Below are 14937 nucleotides of genomic sequence, written 5' to 3' on the forward strand. Positions count from 1 at the left end.
GATTTTGGATATAAACTGCAAATGAGAAAATGTTTTAGAGATTGATATATGATGTATAGGTGTTGCGAGATCTAAGAAATGAAAAAGAGACAATGAACAATGAATAATACATTTTATTTATGATATTTGTCAGTAAACAAAAAATGCACAATTCGCACATATTATATAAAGAAAAAAAAAATGTGATTTCTTAGATGAAAATGAGTTTCAGTAAGGGTTGTAGTTTTCCTCTGATGGAAAGCAATGCCACAAACCTATGAGGCATAGAATCATTGAGATACTGTTATCCTGTCATTCACTCCAGAAGAGAAGAGCTTTCTAACAGATAAATTATTTTTGAGGATGATAAGCCAACAACAAACTTTCTTTCTAGAATGTTACAAACATGTTCTGTTGGATTCATGGCTAATAAGCTGATCGAAGGATTCCTTTGTCAAAAAGAAAACTGTCTATTAGCTGAGCATAATGTGGCTTGGCATTATTATGAGACTGAATTCGTGATTGCCACAACATAAAATACACAAGAGATTTGAGGATTGCTTCTCTGTATCACTGAGCAGTTAATGCTCCATTCTTGATAATGTACAGGTCAGTAAGGCCACTGATAAAAATACCAGCTCAAATCATCACATTAGATTCGTCAAATCAGACACTTTCATGCACAAACAAAAAATTATAACAAGTTTTAAGTTCTCTTTAGATGAGAATCAACTTATTGTTAGGTTGTACATTGAAGTGGAACATATCTGTGAAGATCACATTGCTCCACTTCTTTTCTCCCTAACTGATATGCTTCTGCGCACATCTTTTGCAGGAAGCGCATTCTTTTTAAAAATATGAGCAGATACTTTAGGTTACTGTATTAAATATCTATCCATCATCTATGATAGTTACACATTAGAATACATAATTGATGCAATTAGTTGGTAAATGATATGGTGCAAAAGACCAATAATTAAATGGAAAACACAGGACATTTCATAATCTTAACAAGAAAGCAAATATTGATGGAAAAAAAATGAGCCAAAATTTTTTAAAAATATATCATATTTAATTTTTAGTAAAGAAAATATTTATTGGTTTTATTACCTTTTAAGTTCTAAAAAATTTTTGAATTTTATATACACAAAAATAAGAAAAACTGGACAAATTATACAGATTTCGTACAAATTAAGGACACAGTGAAAATGTTAAACAAGGAAACTAACAGAAAGAAAGTCAGACATTCCACTAAACTGTTTATTAATGCCTTGGACAAGGCATTTTAATAATAAATGCTTATTTAATATTTTTAATATCAGGAAACAAAGATTTCATTGATACTATATTTCATGGATGGAAAGAAGAAAAAACTGTCCAGGTATTTTTCAATGCCTCTAAATTATTCAAAAGGTGCTATTTATACGTTAACATTCAGATAAATGGAATTTTTTTAATTAAATTTGTTGATAATTTAATTTTTTTTCTTTGGATCTGTGAATTTCCTATTAAAATAATGTCAAAATATTGTTTTATAATTTAAATATATTTTGGCTGATTCAATAAATTAACTAATGTTCTGAATTGCTTAAATATATACATAAATGGAGCCTTCAATGATTATAAGGCAATATTTTTAAACTCATTCATTCAATCAACAGATCACAGGAAGTATTATAAATAAAAGAAAGAATAAAAATTCAATAGCTGAAAACCTAATTTATGTCAAATTTCAGTCTTTTTTTTTTTTTTTTTTTTTTTTTTCCCCTCACACCATTATTTAGAATCTTCCTATACATAAAATCTATTACAAGCTGTAGTGTGTTAGAAAAAATGTTACAAATTATTCCATATTCTATGGAAACATTATATATATTGATACTTTAGTTAAAATTCTTAGACTCTGTGTGCTGAATACATTTAAATAAAAATACATACATAAATATGCTATCAAAATAGCAATAGAAAAGTTAGAATATTTATTATGACTAGAACAAGCTTACTCTAGATTTACAGTGGTTAAACTCTTTTTTAAAAAGTTGTTTTTTCAGCAAAAAGAATTCAACAATTGAATTATTTAAATTAATGTAAACTCTCATTTCAGAAATAATTTCAGAAGAATAAGTTTATTTACATATTAAATTCAATAGATATGCTTTTAATTTCAGTAGAAATTAAATTTTAATTCAGTCTAAATTTTAAAAATTAACAAAAAATTATGCAATTTCAGATTATAAAACTGTTTGCATTATTCTAAGATCATCTCTATTTTCACAATCCTGTATCAAATAATTTAGGGCCTTCAAGTAGATTTTCAACCAAATTCATTTGAACATAGGAGAATTCAAATTAATTGATATTGTTTTTTTCTTTAAAAGACATTAATGATTAACTAGACATTCATGATGTTGAACAAATGGTTTCATTTAAAATTCCACATAGTAAAAATGTAAATAAAAATTTGTTTTCAAGAAAAACTACATAAGATATTATTTATAAAAATATGCTATATTCTTAATAGAAAAGGACCCTAATTAAGGTCACATATTCTTGAGGAATTTAATATGTCATCTTTTTACATGTTCTTAAATATTTTCTAACAAAAATAATTATGAAATTGGTCTTGCTTAAAGACATTTCAATAGAAGTGAAATAAAGAAATTTGCTTTGATTAATGATATTAACTCAGAACTGATTGAATTACAATAAAATTAAGATGCAATTTCATTTTAAATATCATTAATCATCTTCTTATTCATTTTCCCTTTTTGAATCTACCAGAATTCCTAGATGATAACGGTTCGATAAAAGTATTTTCCATTAAAATAAACGCAGCAAAAATAAAAGGTTTTACTCTGAACCATATTTTTCTATAAGCATGCATACTAAAATTCAGGAACTCCTCTATTACGAATAAGATTATACATTGAATACAATATATACAGCATACTGCAAATGATGAAATATAAAAATTTGAGACAGTTCATAATTTTTAAAAAAATGAATTCCAAACAAAAGAAAACATGATTTTAATACAAATTTGTTTCACTAAAATTAATGAAAAATAATTCATCAACAAAGACTAGAAATCAAATAAATATTTTTATTACAAAAATATGTTGCAATTCAGAAAAAAAATTGAGTACAAAAAAAAAAAATACTTTAATTCTAGTTCCATAAAGACATGAATGTAATCAAAATTATGAATTCAATATATAGAGCTTTATTGATTCTAAAGACAGTAATCAGTAATCTTGCAGTATAAAAGTTCAAGCAAATGCATAAATTTCTGTGGAAAATCTTTTACTCATAATAAGTTTAGCAGATAATCATATTAAAAAATACTAATAGTATATGAATCATTAGTTTAGCATTATTATGAATTAAATAAATAATTTAATTATTTAGTTTTAGCAAGACAAATGACTTAATGCGCATTGCTGATTAGTACATCTGTACAACATTAAAAGAAAGAACTGAAATCTTTGCATTTTTATGATTTGAAGAATAGAAACATTTTTTAACACTCTACCTGAATTTCAATCTCTGGCAGTTTGAAAAGCTCTCGAAATGCATTTACAAATTGAGCAGTAGAAGCAATTTTCCACATTCTCTGGAATTCTGAAGGGAAAATAATAATTTTTTTTTTTTTTATCTATTTTAGCATAATATAATTTTAAAAATGTTATGTAATAATTAACATAAAATAGGAAACATAACTTTTCAAAATAAGAATTAGAATTCAGTATTTTTAAAAACTATATTGTGAAACATCATATGAATGAGCTAAATTTATTAAAGTTGTATCTTTGTTTTCTTTACAAAAAAAAAAAAAAAAAAAAAAAAAAAAAAATCTTCCTTTATCTGCTATATTAATGAGACTTAGCAAGGAAATCTCAAATTTTGATGGATAAGTTTGTATGGATGTATAATAAATAATTAACATTAAATTTTTTTTCTTTACTAGCACATTATGTCGATCCCTTAATTCAGTGTCTCATCTTAGGTTTATGCCAAAACTACCATGCTCCATAGATGTTATATAACCATCTTACCCATATATTTCAGTGAATGAATCTCCAGGACTACTGCAATAATAAGAGGAGTTATGTAATTTTAATTTTTATTCTTATTTCTTTTATCCTATGAGCCATAACTCGCCTGTAATTGCCCTGTTCAACAGAGGCTTACTCAGACACTTTGGGAATTTTAGTTGAATTTAAGAGGTGATAGGTAATATGTGATAAGCAGAACATGTTCTATATGGGGGTTCAGATGCCTTTGACAGTGTCTGGTTTTTCAAATCATACTATTTGTGTGAAGGAAAGAGAGGGCAATAGATAGTAACTAAAGGGATGAATAATTATTATAACAAAAAATAATATGATTCTTTACAATATATTATTACGATTCCCAACTTTTTTCATCATAAAATATTAAAATTTCTAATTTGTTCAAAAAAATTTTAATATAAAAACTTTTTCTTTCCTCTTTATATTTATTTTTTTGGCACTGATTACTCAAATATTTTTTCAAAATCTTTTTATACACTTTTTTTCTGATAGCTTATTTAACTAAAAATTAATATTTCTAAATTTATTTCTTTACAAAACAAATTTAGTTAGATATTAAAAGATTACAAAATTTTGTAATTGCTTTTTCCTCAGCTTTTCACAGGTAAATCATTTTTTAAAAAATAAGGTGGCTGTTAATTACAGCAAAATCTCTAAAGAATCGCTAAAAAAGAGCAGCTCGCTAAGGAATTTTTTTTTAATAACATACTGGAGGCAAAATTGATGTTCGTAAAATTAATAATAAAAATTATGAAGACATTGACAATTAAAACAGTTATTTCTCCACCATGTTGCAACCAATAGGAGGATAATATTGAGGAATAGAAAAAAAAATTATTTATATTTCTTGACAACATTTAACCCTTTATTTGTTAAAGTTGCTTAGAAATGATATGTTTTTATTGGCTCTTATGGGAGATCTACAACTCCAAATGTTTTACATAAATACTGTAAAATTTCTAAAAATAAATTAAAAAATTTCAAAAGTCACAAAAATTTATTGTTCATATATTACTTAGTACCAGCACTCCATAAATTTATTATTTATGTACTGCTTAGTATGTGCAACCCAGAAATTTTTGTAAAAACTCTTCACCATTTATCACTGAAAAGGTTAGTTTTGTGTTATACATTTAAAAGTATTTACATTTGGATGACTTTTTATACTTTTTAATAGAATTTTTTTAATTATGAGGAAACTTATCAGACTTAATGATTTTAAAATATAAACTTTTATTATTTTTTTTTTCATCAAAAGATTTCAATCTTGATTAGAAAGCAAATACATTATTTAAAAAGGAGAAAGAAAGGAGATTCAATGATAATAATGTCTTATGTTTAATTAGTTTATCCTGAGTTTATTTTTTAAATTTACTCTCAACTCTATAGCAACAAAGTGCAAAAAAAAAAATGTAAGTAAAATCATCAAAACACTAATGTGAAAATTTAACAACTGACAACAAATAAAACAAACCCTTCTCTCAAATCAAAAATGACAATCACAGGGGACCCTTTTCATTGCTAAAACCTAACTGCAAATTTCAGTTATAGCTCATTAGATGTCTCCTTCCTATAATTTCTCTGAAGGGAGAAACGATTCCATTCAGTTTCCGTCCACGAGAAATTACGCAGGATTTTGAAGCACTGACATTCTCATGTTTAGCTCATAGAGTTAACTACAATTTAGCAAACCTGCTATTTTCTTTTCTAATAATACACAATGAAATAATTCTACTAGATGATAATTATAAAAAAGTATTTAAAAAAAGAATTCCTTTTTAAACACTTCCATAGTAAAAAATCAACTTTATACATAAATTGTTGCACATTATCATGTCCTTATCTATATTAATTGCCTTCTAGTTGATAAATTCATAATAATGATATAAAATCTTTTTAATTAATTCACTTAAAGATTTTCAACTAATTAATTACAATTAATAATTTATAAAATATTTTAGTTTAAAATTCTCATAAAATAATTTCAAATTCGTAACGTGTCAAGTAAATTAGTTGCTCTTTTAAAAACCATTTGTTCAATGCAGCAGAAACCTTTCGGAACGCAAAAGTATGTTTCCTTCTCATCAGGAAGTTTTATTTACTTTACTTAATTTTACTTATATATTATCAATTTCAAAATTAGCGCACAAATAATAAAGATACAAAAAAATTAAAGTAGAACTTCATGTTAAAATGATTAATTATTTTAGATGCTAAAATTAAAGAGAATATTTTTCACAAAAACACTTTACCTTCTTCGTTAGCATTTTGGCTTTCAGAATACATGATAATCCAACTCCACAGATTTAATTATTGTCGCAAAAAATTATTGTAAAAAATTCTTATATTATTATCCGAAAATTATAGATCTAATTAAAATCAGAGGTTAGTGTCATTACGACACCGGTAACAATTGAATTTCCAACCATGTTATTGTGTTTGGGATTAGATCCTGCAATCTACAAAGCGTTCATATATTTCGTTCAGCTGAAAGACGTTCATTCGTTCCATTCCACGAAATTGATAGTACATAACATGCAACAAAGATTATTGAAAGATTACTAATAATTCTAACGATTAAAATTTAAATTGGTTCAAACTTATCAAAACTTAAAACAGATGTATATAATTGATTACTGTTGAAATAAATTAACAAAAAGTTTGAAGAACGATTCAACATTTGCAAACATTTGTTGATATTTCTGTTTGAGCAAAATTATTTCTTTTTCTCCAATGGCAAGATGTGTGTGTGTGTGTGTGTGTGTGTGTGTGTGTGTGTGTGTGTGTGTGTGTGTGTGTGTGTGTGTGTGTGTGTGTGTGCGCACTACAAACCGCACACGGCCGTATTCACCAACCGTTGTTAAACATCGGCTGATGATTAAACGCTGATCAGCAGTCAAATCGGTATTCACCACACCAAATCGGTTGACGATTTCCCCCTGTTTTGCCCCATTTTTTGATTCACGGACTTCCGATAATCAAATTTGATCAACAGTTCTCAAGAAGGACAACTGTTACATTAGTTTTCAAACAAACATGGAGGATTTAGATACATTGGAACTATTGCAGTTGATATCAGATAGGAGGTGAATAATTTACACTGACAAAGTTTCTGATTTGGATTTGTTAGATGAATGTGATTTTGTTTCCAATGCATTTTATCTTTGAGAAGGAGAAATTAAGCACCAATATTTTACGAAACAGTGCTGTAACTACTGAAGAGAAATTGTGTATTGCCTTACGTCTTTTTGCTTCAGGAAGTCATCAACAAATAATTGGTGATTTCAATCAAACTATCCAGTCACCATGTTGCCGGGCTATAAATGAAGTATCTAGATGTATAGCTGAAATGAGGCCAAGATTCATTTACCTACCAAATAATGAATCTGAGCGACTTGAGGTATGTTTACATTTATCCCTTTTACATCGTTCATATGGGAATCCCTTTTTATTGTTATTATATCCGAGTTGATTTTTGATTATTATTTTCTGGAATTAAAATTAGAATCTGTCATTTGTATAATTCCGTGAACATTCAAATTTTTGAAGCAAAGGAATTATAATTAAAAGAATTTTCTAAACTTATTAATACCTTTTAGAAAACTCATCAAGTTTAGTACGATTATACTGTTTTTTGTCAATACTGTTTTACAGTTTTTTGTTCCTTAAAATACTTCCATTAAAAACATTTTATTGCATATTTTCTATCTGGTTAATCTAATGACTTGCTAATAAAATAAGTTATTTCATATCTATACATATTCATATCATTTGTGTAGTCTTATAGTTTTTTTAATTATGTTATTATGGCGATATAAGTTATTAAAAATTGATAATGTATGTATGTAATATTTTTTCAAATCATTTTTAATTAACTTTTAATATTACTTTTATAACTAGAATTCATCTGTAACAGTTTTTGCATTTGTTATGCTATAAGAAAATTGTCCCATTCTTTACATAGACAGTGTGCATGTTAATCAATTTTAACCTTGCTCCTTTTATTTTTCAATTTTGTAAATCTGTAAAAATATAATAAAGAATTCAAGTATTAAAGATTATTTGCAATATAAACTTAACATTTTAATTATGCTTTATTCCATGTTGAAAAATCTTATTCTTCTACCCCTACCATTATACCACTGTATATCAAAGATTACGGCAGATTTTTGTATGAATAAAGCAAGAAGGGTTTTTGAGAAACAACCACCTAAATAATAAATATGTTTTCGTTGCACAAATAATATTTTAAGATTAGGAAAAAAAATATTCTTTCTGTAGAATATTTTCCAAAGTTATCTGAAATCACTTACAAATATTTTAGAATGCACATTTCTAGTGATTGAGAATAGAATATCTTATGTCTTTTTTTTATATATATAAAAAAGTTTTAAAAAGTACTTTATAAATGAATTCTAAATTTAGTTACAAAAAATGGAATTTTTGTCTTATATCAAATATTATAATATTTGAAATATTTAATATTATAATCAAATAAATTATAATATTTGTGTTTATACTATCAATTTTTAAGTATGTCATGTAAGTATTATTGTTAAATTAGTAATTTTTTCATTAGTTATTTATAATATAATTAATTCTTATTTCACATTTCTCAGATTAAAGACTTGCAAAGATATGGAAGAAATAAGGAACAGCCTTTTCCCCCTGAAAAAAAAAAAAAAGAAAGAAAGAAAGAAAAGCAACAAACAAAAAAATCTTTTTCATCTGTCTGGTGATGATTATACAGGATTGCTTTTTGTATTTTTGAAACTTTCCTGTATGACTCATTTCCATGATTGTACACTGTTTTCACATGGGTATATAAGTTTTTAGTAAATTGATTTTTTTATGTTATTATTTATTTTATAGAAAAAGAATTATTGCAGTTTTTATTATGATTAATAATTAGAAATTTAAAGAAATTACTTTTGTTACTTATAAATTGTGTGATATAATAATGTGCTTAGTTACTCAATATAGCTAATCTCTTTTACAATATAAATAGGCCGTATATGACTATGCTACCATCATAGCAATCAAGCAATATGCTACCAAAACCTAGTACAAATATGGTTAGAAGGGTAGAATATACACATCTACGTGATTTTTTTTTTGATATTTTAATTAGAATTCTAATTAAAAATAAAGAAAAATTGGCACTTTTTAGCGATAACTTCTGAAAATGTTACAATACAAAAATTATTACTACACCCTTTTAAAATTCAAAAAAGTTTTATTTTCAATGATGGTAATTCCTTGCCGCAAGGATTTTTTTTCCCATATTTAATCAATTTTTTAAAAATATATTAAGCATATTTCTATGAAGATAAGTACGGGAAAAAAATTCTGGAAGAACACTAAAGTTATTGATAAAAGTCACTATTCCCAAGTTGCAGATAATATTGCCTGATATTGTAAAATTTGGGAAAACAATATCGAACAGTGTAAAAATTTCTTATATTGGATATCAATGCTGTATAATAAAGTTTTTCTAATATTCCAGTACTATAAACATTCATGAAATTTCTGTATGAAAAGAACGTTTTCCTCATATTGGCGAAATTACAGATGAATATTTAATCTAAATTCGCTATTCACTTACCTATTACTACCACATTCGAACCCGAGACCATGGTTTGCAAACGACGTCTCATTCCACAACGATAAAACGGCCTCCAACCGATGCTACTGATTATGGTTCAAAATGAATATTATGCACTTCTCTCGAATTCTGGAGTCGTCCATTTAATAGCTATTTTGAATTAAGAATGTGATTTGAAATGATAAAAAAAAGCAATTTCACTTCTAACTATGATTTTCTATTGGAACAAATTATTGAAATCATCTTCAAATTTGAAATTCCAACATTAATGTAATAGCTATTAAATATATGGGAAATAGAAAAATATCATTTTCCAAAATTTTTTACCGTTTTTTTAGTTTATGAAAATTAAAAATTAAGTAGTAAAGTTTTTAGTAAAACAAGGACCAATCACCAAATTTTTTGATAGTTTGCTTAAAAATAATAATTTTGACATATTCTATTTGTAGTGAAATAAAAATGAAAAAATTTCAAAAACAATTTTAATGCGTAATTAATTATTTTTTATTTTTATTCTTTTAAATTCTTTTATTTATTTTCCTTTCATTTTCTAACGTTAATTTGTTTTAGATTAAATAAAAAAAATCAATCCAAGGCAAGATATAAAAATATATCCATGTTGTCTTATCGCTTAAAGTAAAAATTTTAAAATGAAGAATATTTTTCCGCTATAGTTAAATACATAAATCACAGTAGTATCATCACAAAGGTGATCAACGTAGATAAATATAAGATTAACTATATAGACTTCCTAATATTGATCATTATTATGCAGTGTAAAATTTTTCAATATTGTTATTACAATATTGAAAAATATATACAAATATATACAAAAATACATACAATATTGCATAATATTGTGCAATATTATGCAATATTCGTCTTTTAATAAAACATTATTATAGTTGTTAGTTTGGAATAAAATCTCAAATTAAATGAATTATTAATATTTTTCAGCCAGAACTTTACCGCATCGGTGTCTTTAAAAATGTCAGTGCCTTTCAATATTGTGCAATATTGTTTTCACGATATTCGGTGTTCCTCAGTATTCAAAATTTTGCTTAATATTTCCCAAATATTATAAAATATTATGATGCAATTGGCATTAAATGATAGAAAGTGCAGTATAGTGAAATAAACACTCGTTCCTTACACAAATTAACAAAATTTGTGATACTGAATTTTGAAAATTTTATTTTTATTTTGTCTGGGATATATTTCTGAAAATATTGAAAAATTGTAATTTCGATTTTTAAGCTTGAAGAATACGATAGGTTTAGAATATGTGTCGCGAATAATTGTCACATAGGGCTTTCTTGTCCTTTCCTAATTACTCACTTTCGAGTTATTCTTGGGGAAGATGGATAAGATTATTTGTTTTTCATTTCTTCTCAAACTAAACTAAGTCATTCAACGGTGAGCTTAAAAAATCTGAACAATGGCCTAAATATTAATAGTAGTTCATTGTTGAGCATGTCTTTCAAAATAACAAAAAATGTTTTAGCAAACTAATAAGCAAATAAATGAATTTGTGTTGCATCTGGGTCAAATGTAGTATGTAGGAATTAATATTGTTATCAGTAATGTCAATTAACCAATTAGTTGTCAGTAATGTAAATTAACCAATTAGCTGTCAGTTAGTTTTCAGTAAAGCAATAAAACTTTTATGTATTTTAGAATTCAATTTTAAATGTATTTAACTGTCTAATGCTGATGCAAAATAAATTTGTTCTCCACTGAAACGAAACGAAATTTTTTTGAGAAGCTTACTTTTTTCCGGGATGGAACTTCCTATTTGTAGAATTAATTGCCTGCAAACGAATATTAAACGATATAAAAATCTTTAACAGAATATTTTTGAATTTATATTTTTTTTAAATGTAAAAAATATCTAGTAAGAACATCAATTAAAAATCTGTCAAACCAAAATAAAATACAATATAAATCCAGATTTTTCATTCAAATAATCAAAGATATCTTACTCATTCAACTAATAAATTTTGTAAATTTTTACAATCAAGCAATTTTTAAATCAAATAGCAATCGCTATTATATTTTCATTCATAAGCAAATTATTGTACATTGTAATTATAGATTTGCTATTATCAAGATTTAACTATTATTATTATTATTTATTCGATATATATTATTAGGTGCAATCATGAAAAAGTACAGAATATTCGTTCAGAAACTGCTTTCAGATGTCATAAGATTTATATGCTGTATGGTGAGGATGTTTTCCCAAACTAGATAATTCACTTCAGATGCTACTAACATTTCCATTGCCTGCTGCTAGTTATAAATGCTTGTCCAGTTAAATTAATATTGCCTTTTTTGAAGGCGTGGAAATGAGCATTGGCTGGAATAGAACCTGGGACCTTGTGGTTCGCAACCGACTAACAAGACCATAAGACAAAAATGTTCACTCGTGTCCCGTACCTGTTATCTGGCTTATAAGCTTCACCACAAAGGTAAAAAGGCAATAAAACTCCACAAGTGTTCTTGCATTGCATAGAATCAATAGAGACATTTTCGAAAAAACTACGTTTTAAGATGTTTACGTTTGGGAATATTCCAACATGAAGGATGGAAAAATATTTATATAATCTAATTTAATCATCCAATATGATTTCAAATATTATTTGTCTAACATAATGCGACATTCTATAATAATCTTTATTCAAATCAATCAGATTATTGCCTTTTCAAAATTGGTAATGGCACATTTGAAATTATTTATTCAAATTTGTTTGATTTAATAACATTAAATTGAAGAATTTTTAACAGTTAAGCATTAAATTTTATTTAATATGTGATATTAAAAATTATTTTAATTATCTAAAACTTATTATTCTATTAGTCTTTTATATTTAGATAGATTTATGCACCTTCTAGGAGATTTGGATAAATAAATTTTGTAATATAAAATGAATACATAGTAATATTTACACTCATGTCCATAAATTAAGAATAATTCATAGTCACGTGGAAATCGAACTTTAAAATATATATATCACCCATAAAATGACTACACACATCTTCAAAAATCATATGCAAATTGCAAGAAGCCACCAGATGACACCGACAGTACGTCACAATGACGAGAGTGTAAGAGAGTGATGTATAAGGAATACAGGCAAAGAAGTAAAATTGTTCACGAGAGCTTTATAAGCCTTTCAGTGCAATAACCGCATAGTTATGACACAAAGGACGCATTTGGATTATTTTTTTACTTGATAACCACATTCCGCCATCTGGAATGTGGGCGTACCCAGCTGAAAGTATCCGAGGAACTTGGAATCGCCCAGAGTGTCATCTCCAGGCTTTGGAAACGATTCCAAGATGATGGTAATGTAAGTAGACGTTACAACACAGGTCACCCCGAGTTACAACGCCGAATGAGGGCAGGTATTTGGCAGAAACAAACGGAGCGCAGCATGACCTGTCTCGTCTGCTCTCTTCAGCCACTGGTACGACAGTTTCAGGGCAGACCGTGTACATACGCTTAGGGCAGATTGGTTTGTATGCTCGTAGGCCTGTCAGATGTGTTCCACTTACTGCAACTCACTGCCGCTTGCGTTTAGCCTGGAGTAAAGAGCATGCATTGTGGATACCGTAACAGTGGACTTGTGTGGTGTTTTCCGACGAGTTCCGGTTTAGCTTGCAGCCTGCATCTTACCGGACTTACCGGAGCCAGGTACCTATTACCACAAGGAGAACATCATTGAACGACACCATTGGTACAGGATTGCTCGTATGGGGAGGAATTATTCTGGGTTCTAGAACTGACCTGCATGTTCAAATTGGAACCATGACAGGCCATATCTATCGGGACTTCATTCTAGAACAACATGTACGTTTGTTTCGGGATGCCATGGACGCAGAATTTGTGTTTATGGATGACAACGTCCGTCCTCACCATGCAAACATCGTAAATGAATGCCTTCGATCGGAGGATATCATCCGTATAAACTGGCCAGCATTCTCACCGGACTTGAATCCAGTAGAGCATATGTGGGACATGCTTGGCTGACGAGTTGCAGCCCATCAAAACCTCCTACATGTCTACCGGAACTTCGGAGAGCATTGCTTGATGAATGGTGTAATATTCCCCAAAATCAGATCGATAATTTGATGCTCAGCATGCCTAGGCGTTGTACGGACTGTATTGCATCGTATGGGAGACATGCTATGTTTTAACCATCATACCAACCATGTAATTTTGGTTTTTGTAAATTTTTTTTTATTTGTAATTTGCTCCATGGAGCAAAAAATTGCAATTTTTATTAATGATATCAAACATATAGCATCTTTTTTGCTCTTTACCTTTAGTTTAATAAAATAGGCTTTACAAGTCACATTTGTTTTACTTCTGGCTCTTTCTTTTCCTGAACTTGCATTATCTTTAATTTATTGATATGAATGTAATTATATTTATATTTCAAAATCATTTATAAATAAACTCCTTGTGAAAGTTCAGCCATATGTAAATAAAAAATGCATTATAATATCTCCCATAGTATTAATTTTCTTATTAATTCTATAAATTAGCAGATGTGAAAGAGGGGAGTAATGCAAAAAAAGTACTATATCCAAGACACCATTTACATGCTACATTTTTGTATGATTTTTTGAATGAAACTTTTCCTTCCAGTTTCCTTCGGAAACTGGAGGAAAATAATGGGAGAGAGCAATTGGATAGTTTGGTTTTAATATAAATAATTGCATATATCAAGTTTCGTAAAAGTACCAAAAATTAAAATAAAAAATTTATTTTCGAAATTCTGTTGAAAATTTAGAAAATTGTTTTAAATTTAAATGCTATAACCCAAATCACAATCTTTATTTAGACGATTGAAATCTTTTAAAAATATAATGTGCCATCATTGAGAATGTCACTTCTGAAGAATTATCTTTTACTGTTGGAACCATTTCAGTTCAGGAAATATTGCTGAATTTTCATCAAAATGGGTTGTATGCAAATACCTTAAGTTATAGATCTTTTGGGGGGCATGAGAATTGTCCTGCTCTCCAGAGGAAATGTAAAGATGGATGTTAGATCGTCTTCTGGCTTTTGGTTTTACAGTAAATTTCTAAACTCCTGGGTAAATTCGAAATTGTTGTGAAAGGAACATATTATTCTGGTACCGATTTCACCTTTTTTGCACTTGATATTTCTTTCTAAAAATTTCAGCGTTTGAATGTATATTGGGAATTTTGTTGTTCGCATCCGAAAGACTTTTAATCTTTTGCTTACTGGACAGAAACTGTTGTACCAGA

At 27.5% G+C, this 14937-nt stretch overlaps 1 protein-coding gene across 2 annotated transcripts in view; it reads right to left on the bottom strand.

Moving 5' to 3' along the window:
- The window catches only part of LOC129972396 (uncharacterized), a 61559-nt gene extending 54769 nt beyond the window's left edge, over positions 1-6790 (bottom strand). For both annotated transcript variants that reach the window (XR_008784855.1, XM_056086521.1), the window contains exons 1-2: positions 6305-6790; positions 3512-3600 (exon numbers count right to left, since the gene is read on the bottom strand). Coding sequence is in view for 1 of the 2 variants with exons in the window: in XM_056086521.1 (XP_055942496.1) it covers positions 3512-3600; positions 6305-6338 (123 nt within the window). In the remaining variant the exon portion in view is untranslated. The remainder of the gene's footprint in view (positions 1-3511; positions 3601-6304) is intronic.
- Between the last annotated feature and the right edge of the window lie 8147 nt (positions 6791-14937).

This window comes from Argiope bruennichi, chromosome 6, assembly GCF_947563725.1.
Source record: "Argiope bruennichi chromosome 6, qqArgBrue1.1, whole genome shotgun sequence".
Lineage (NCBI taxonomy): Eukaryota > Metazoa > Arthropoda > Arachnida > Araneae > Araneidae > Argiope > Argiope bruennichi.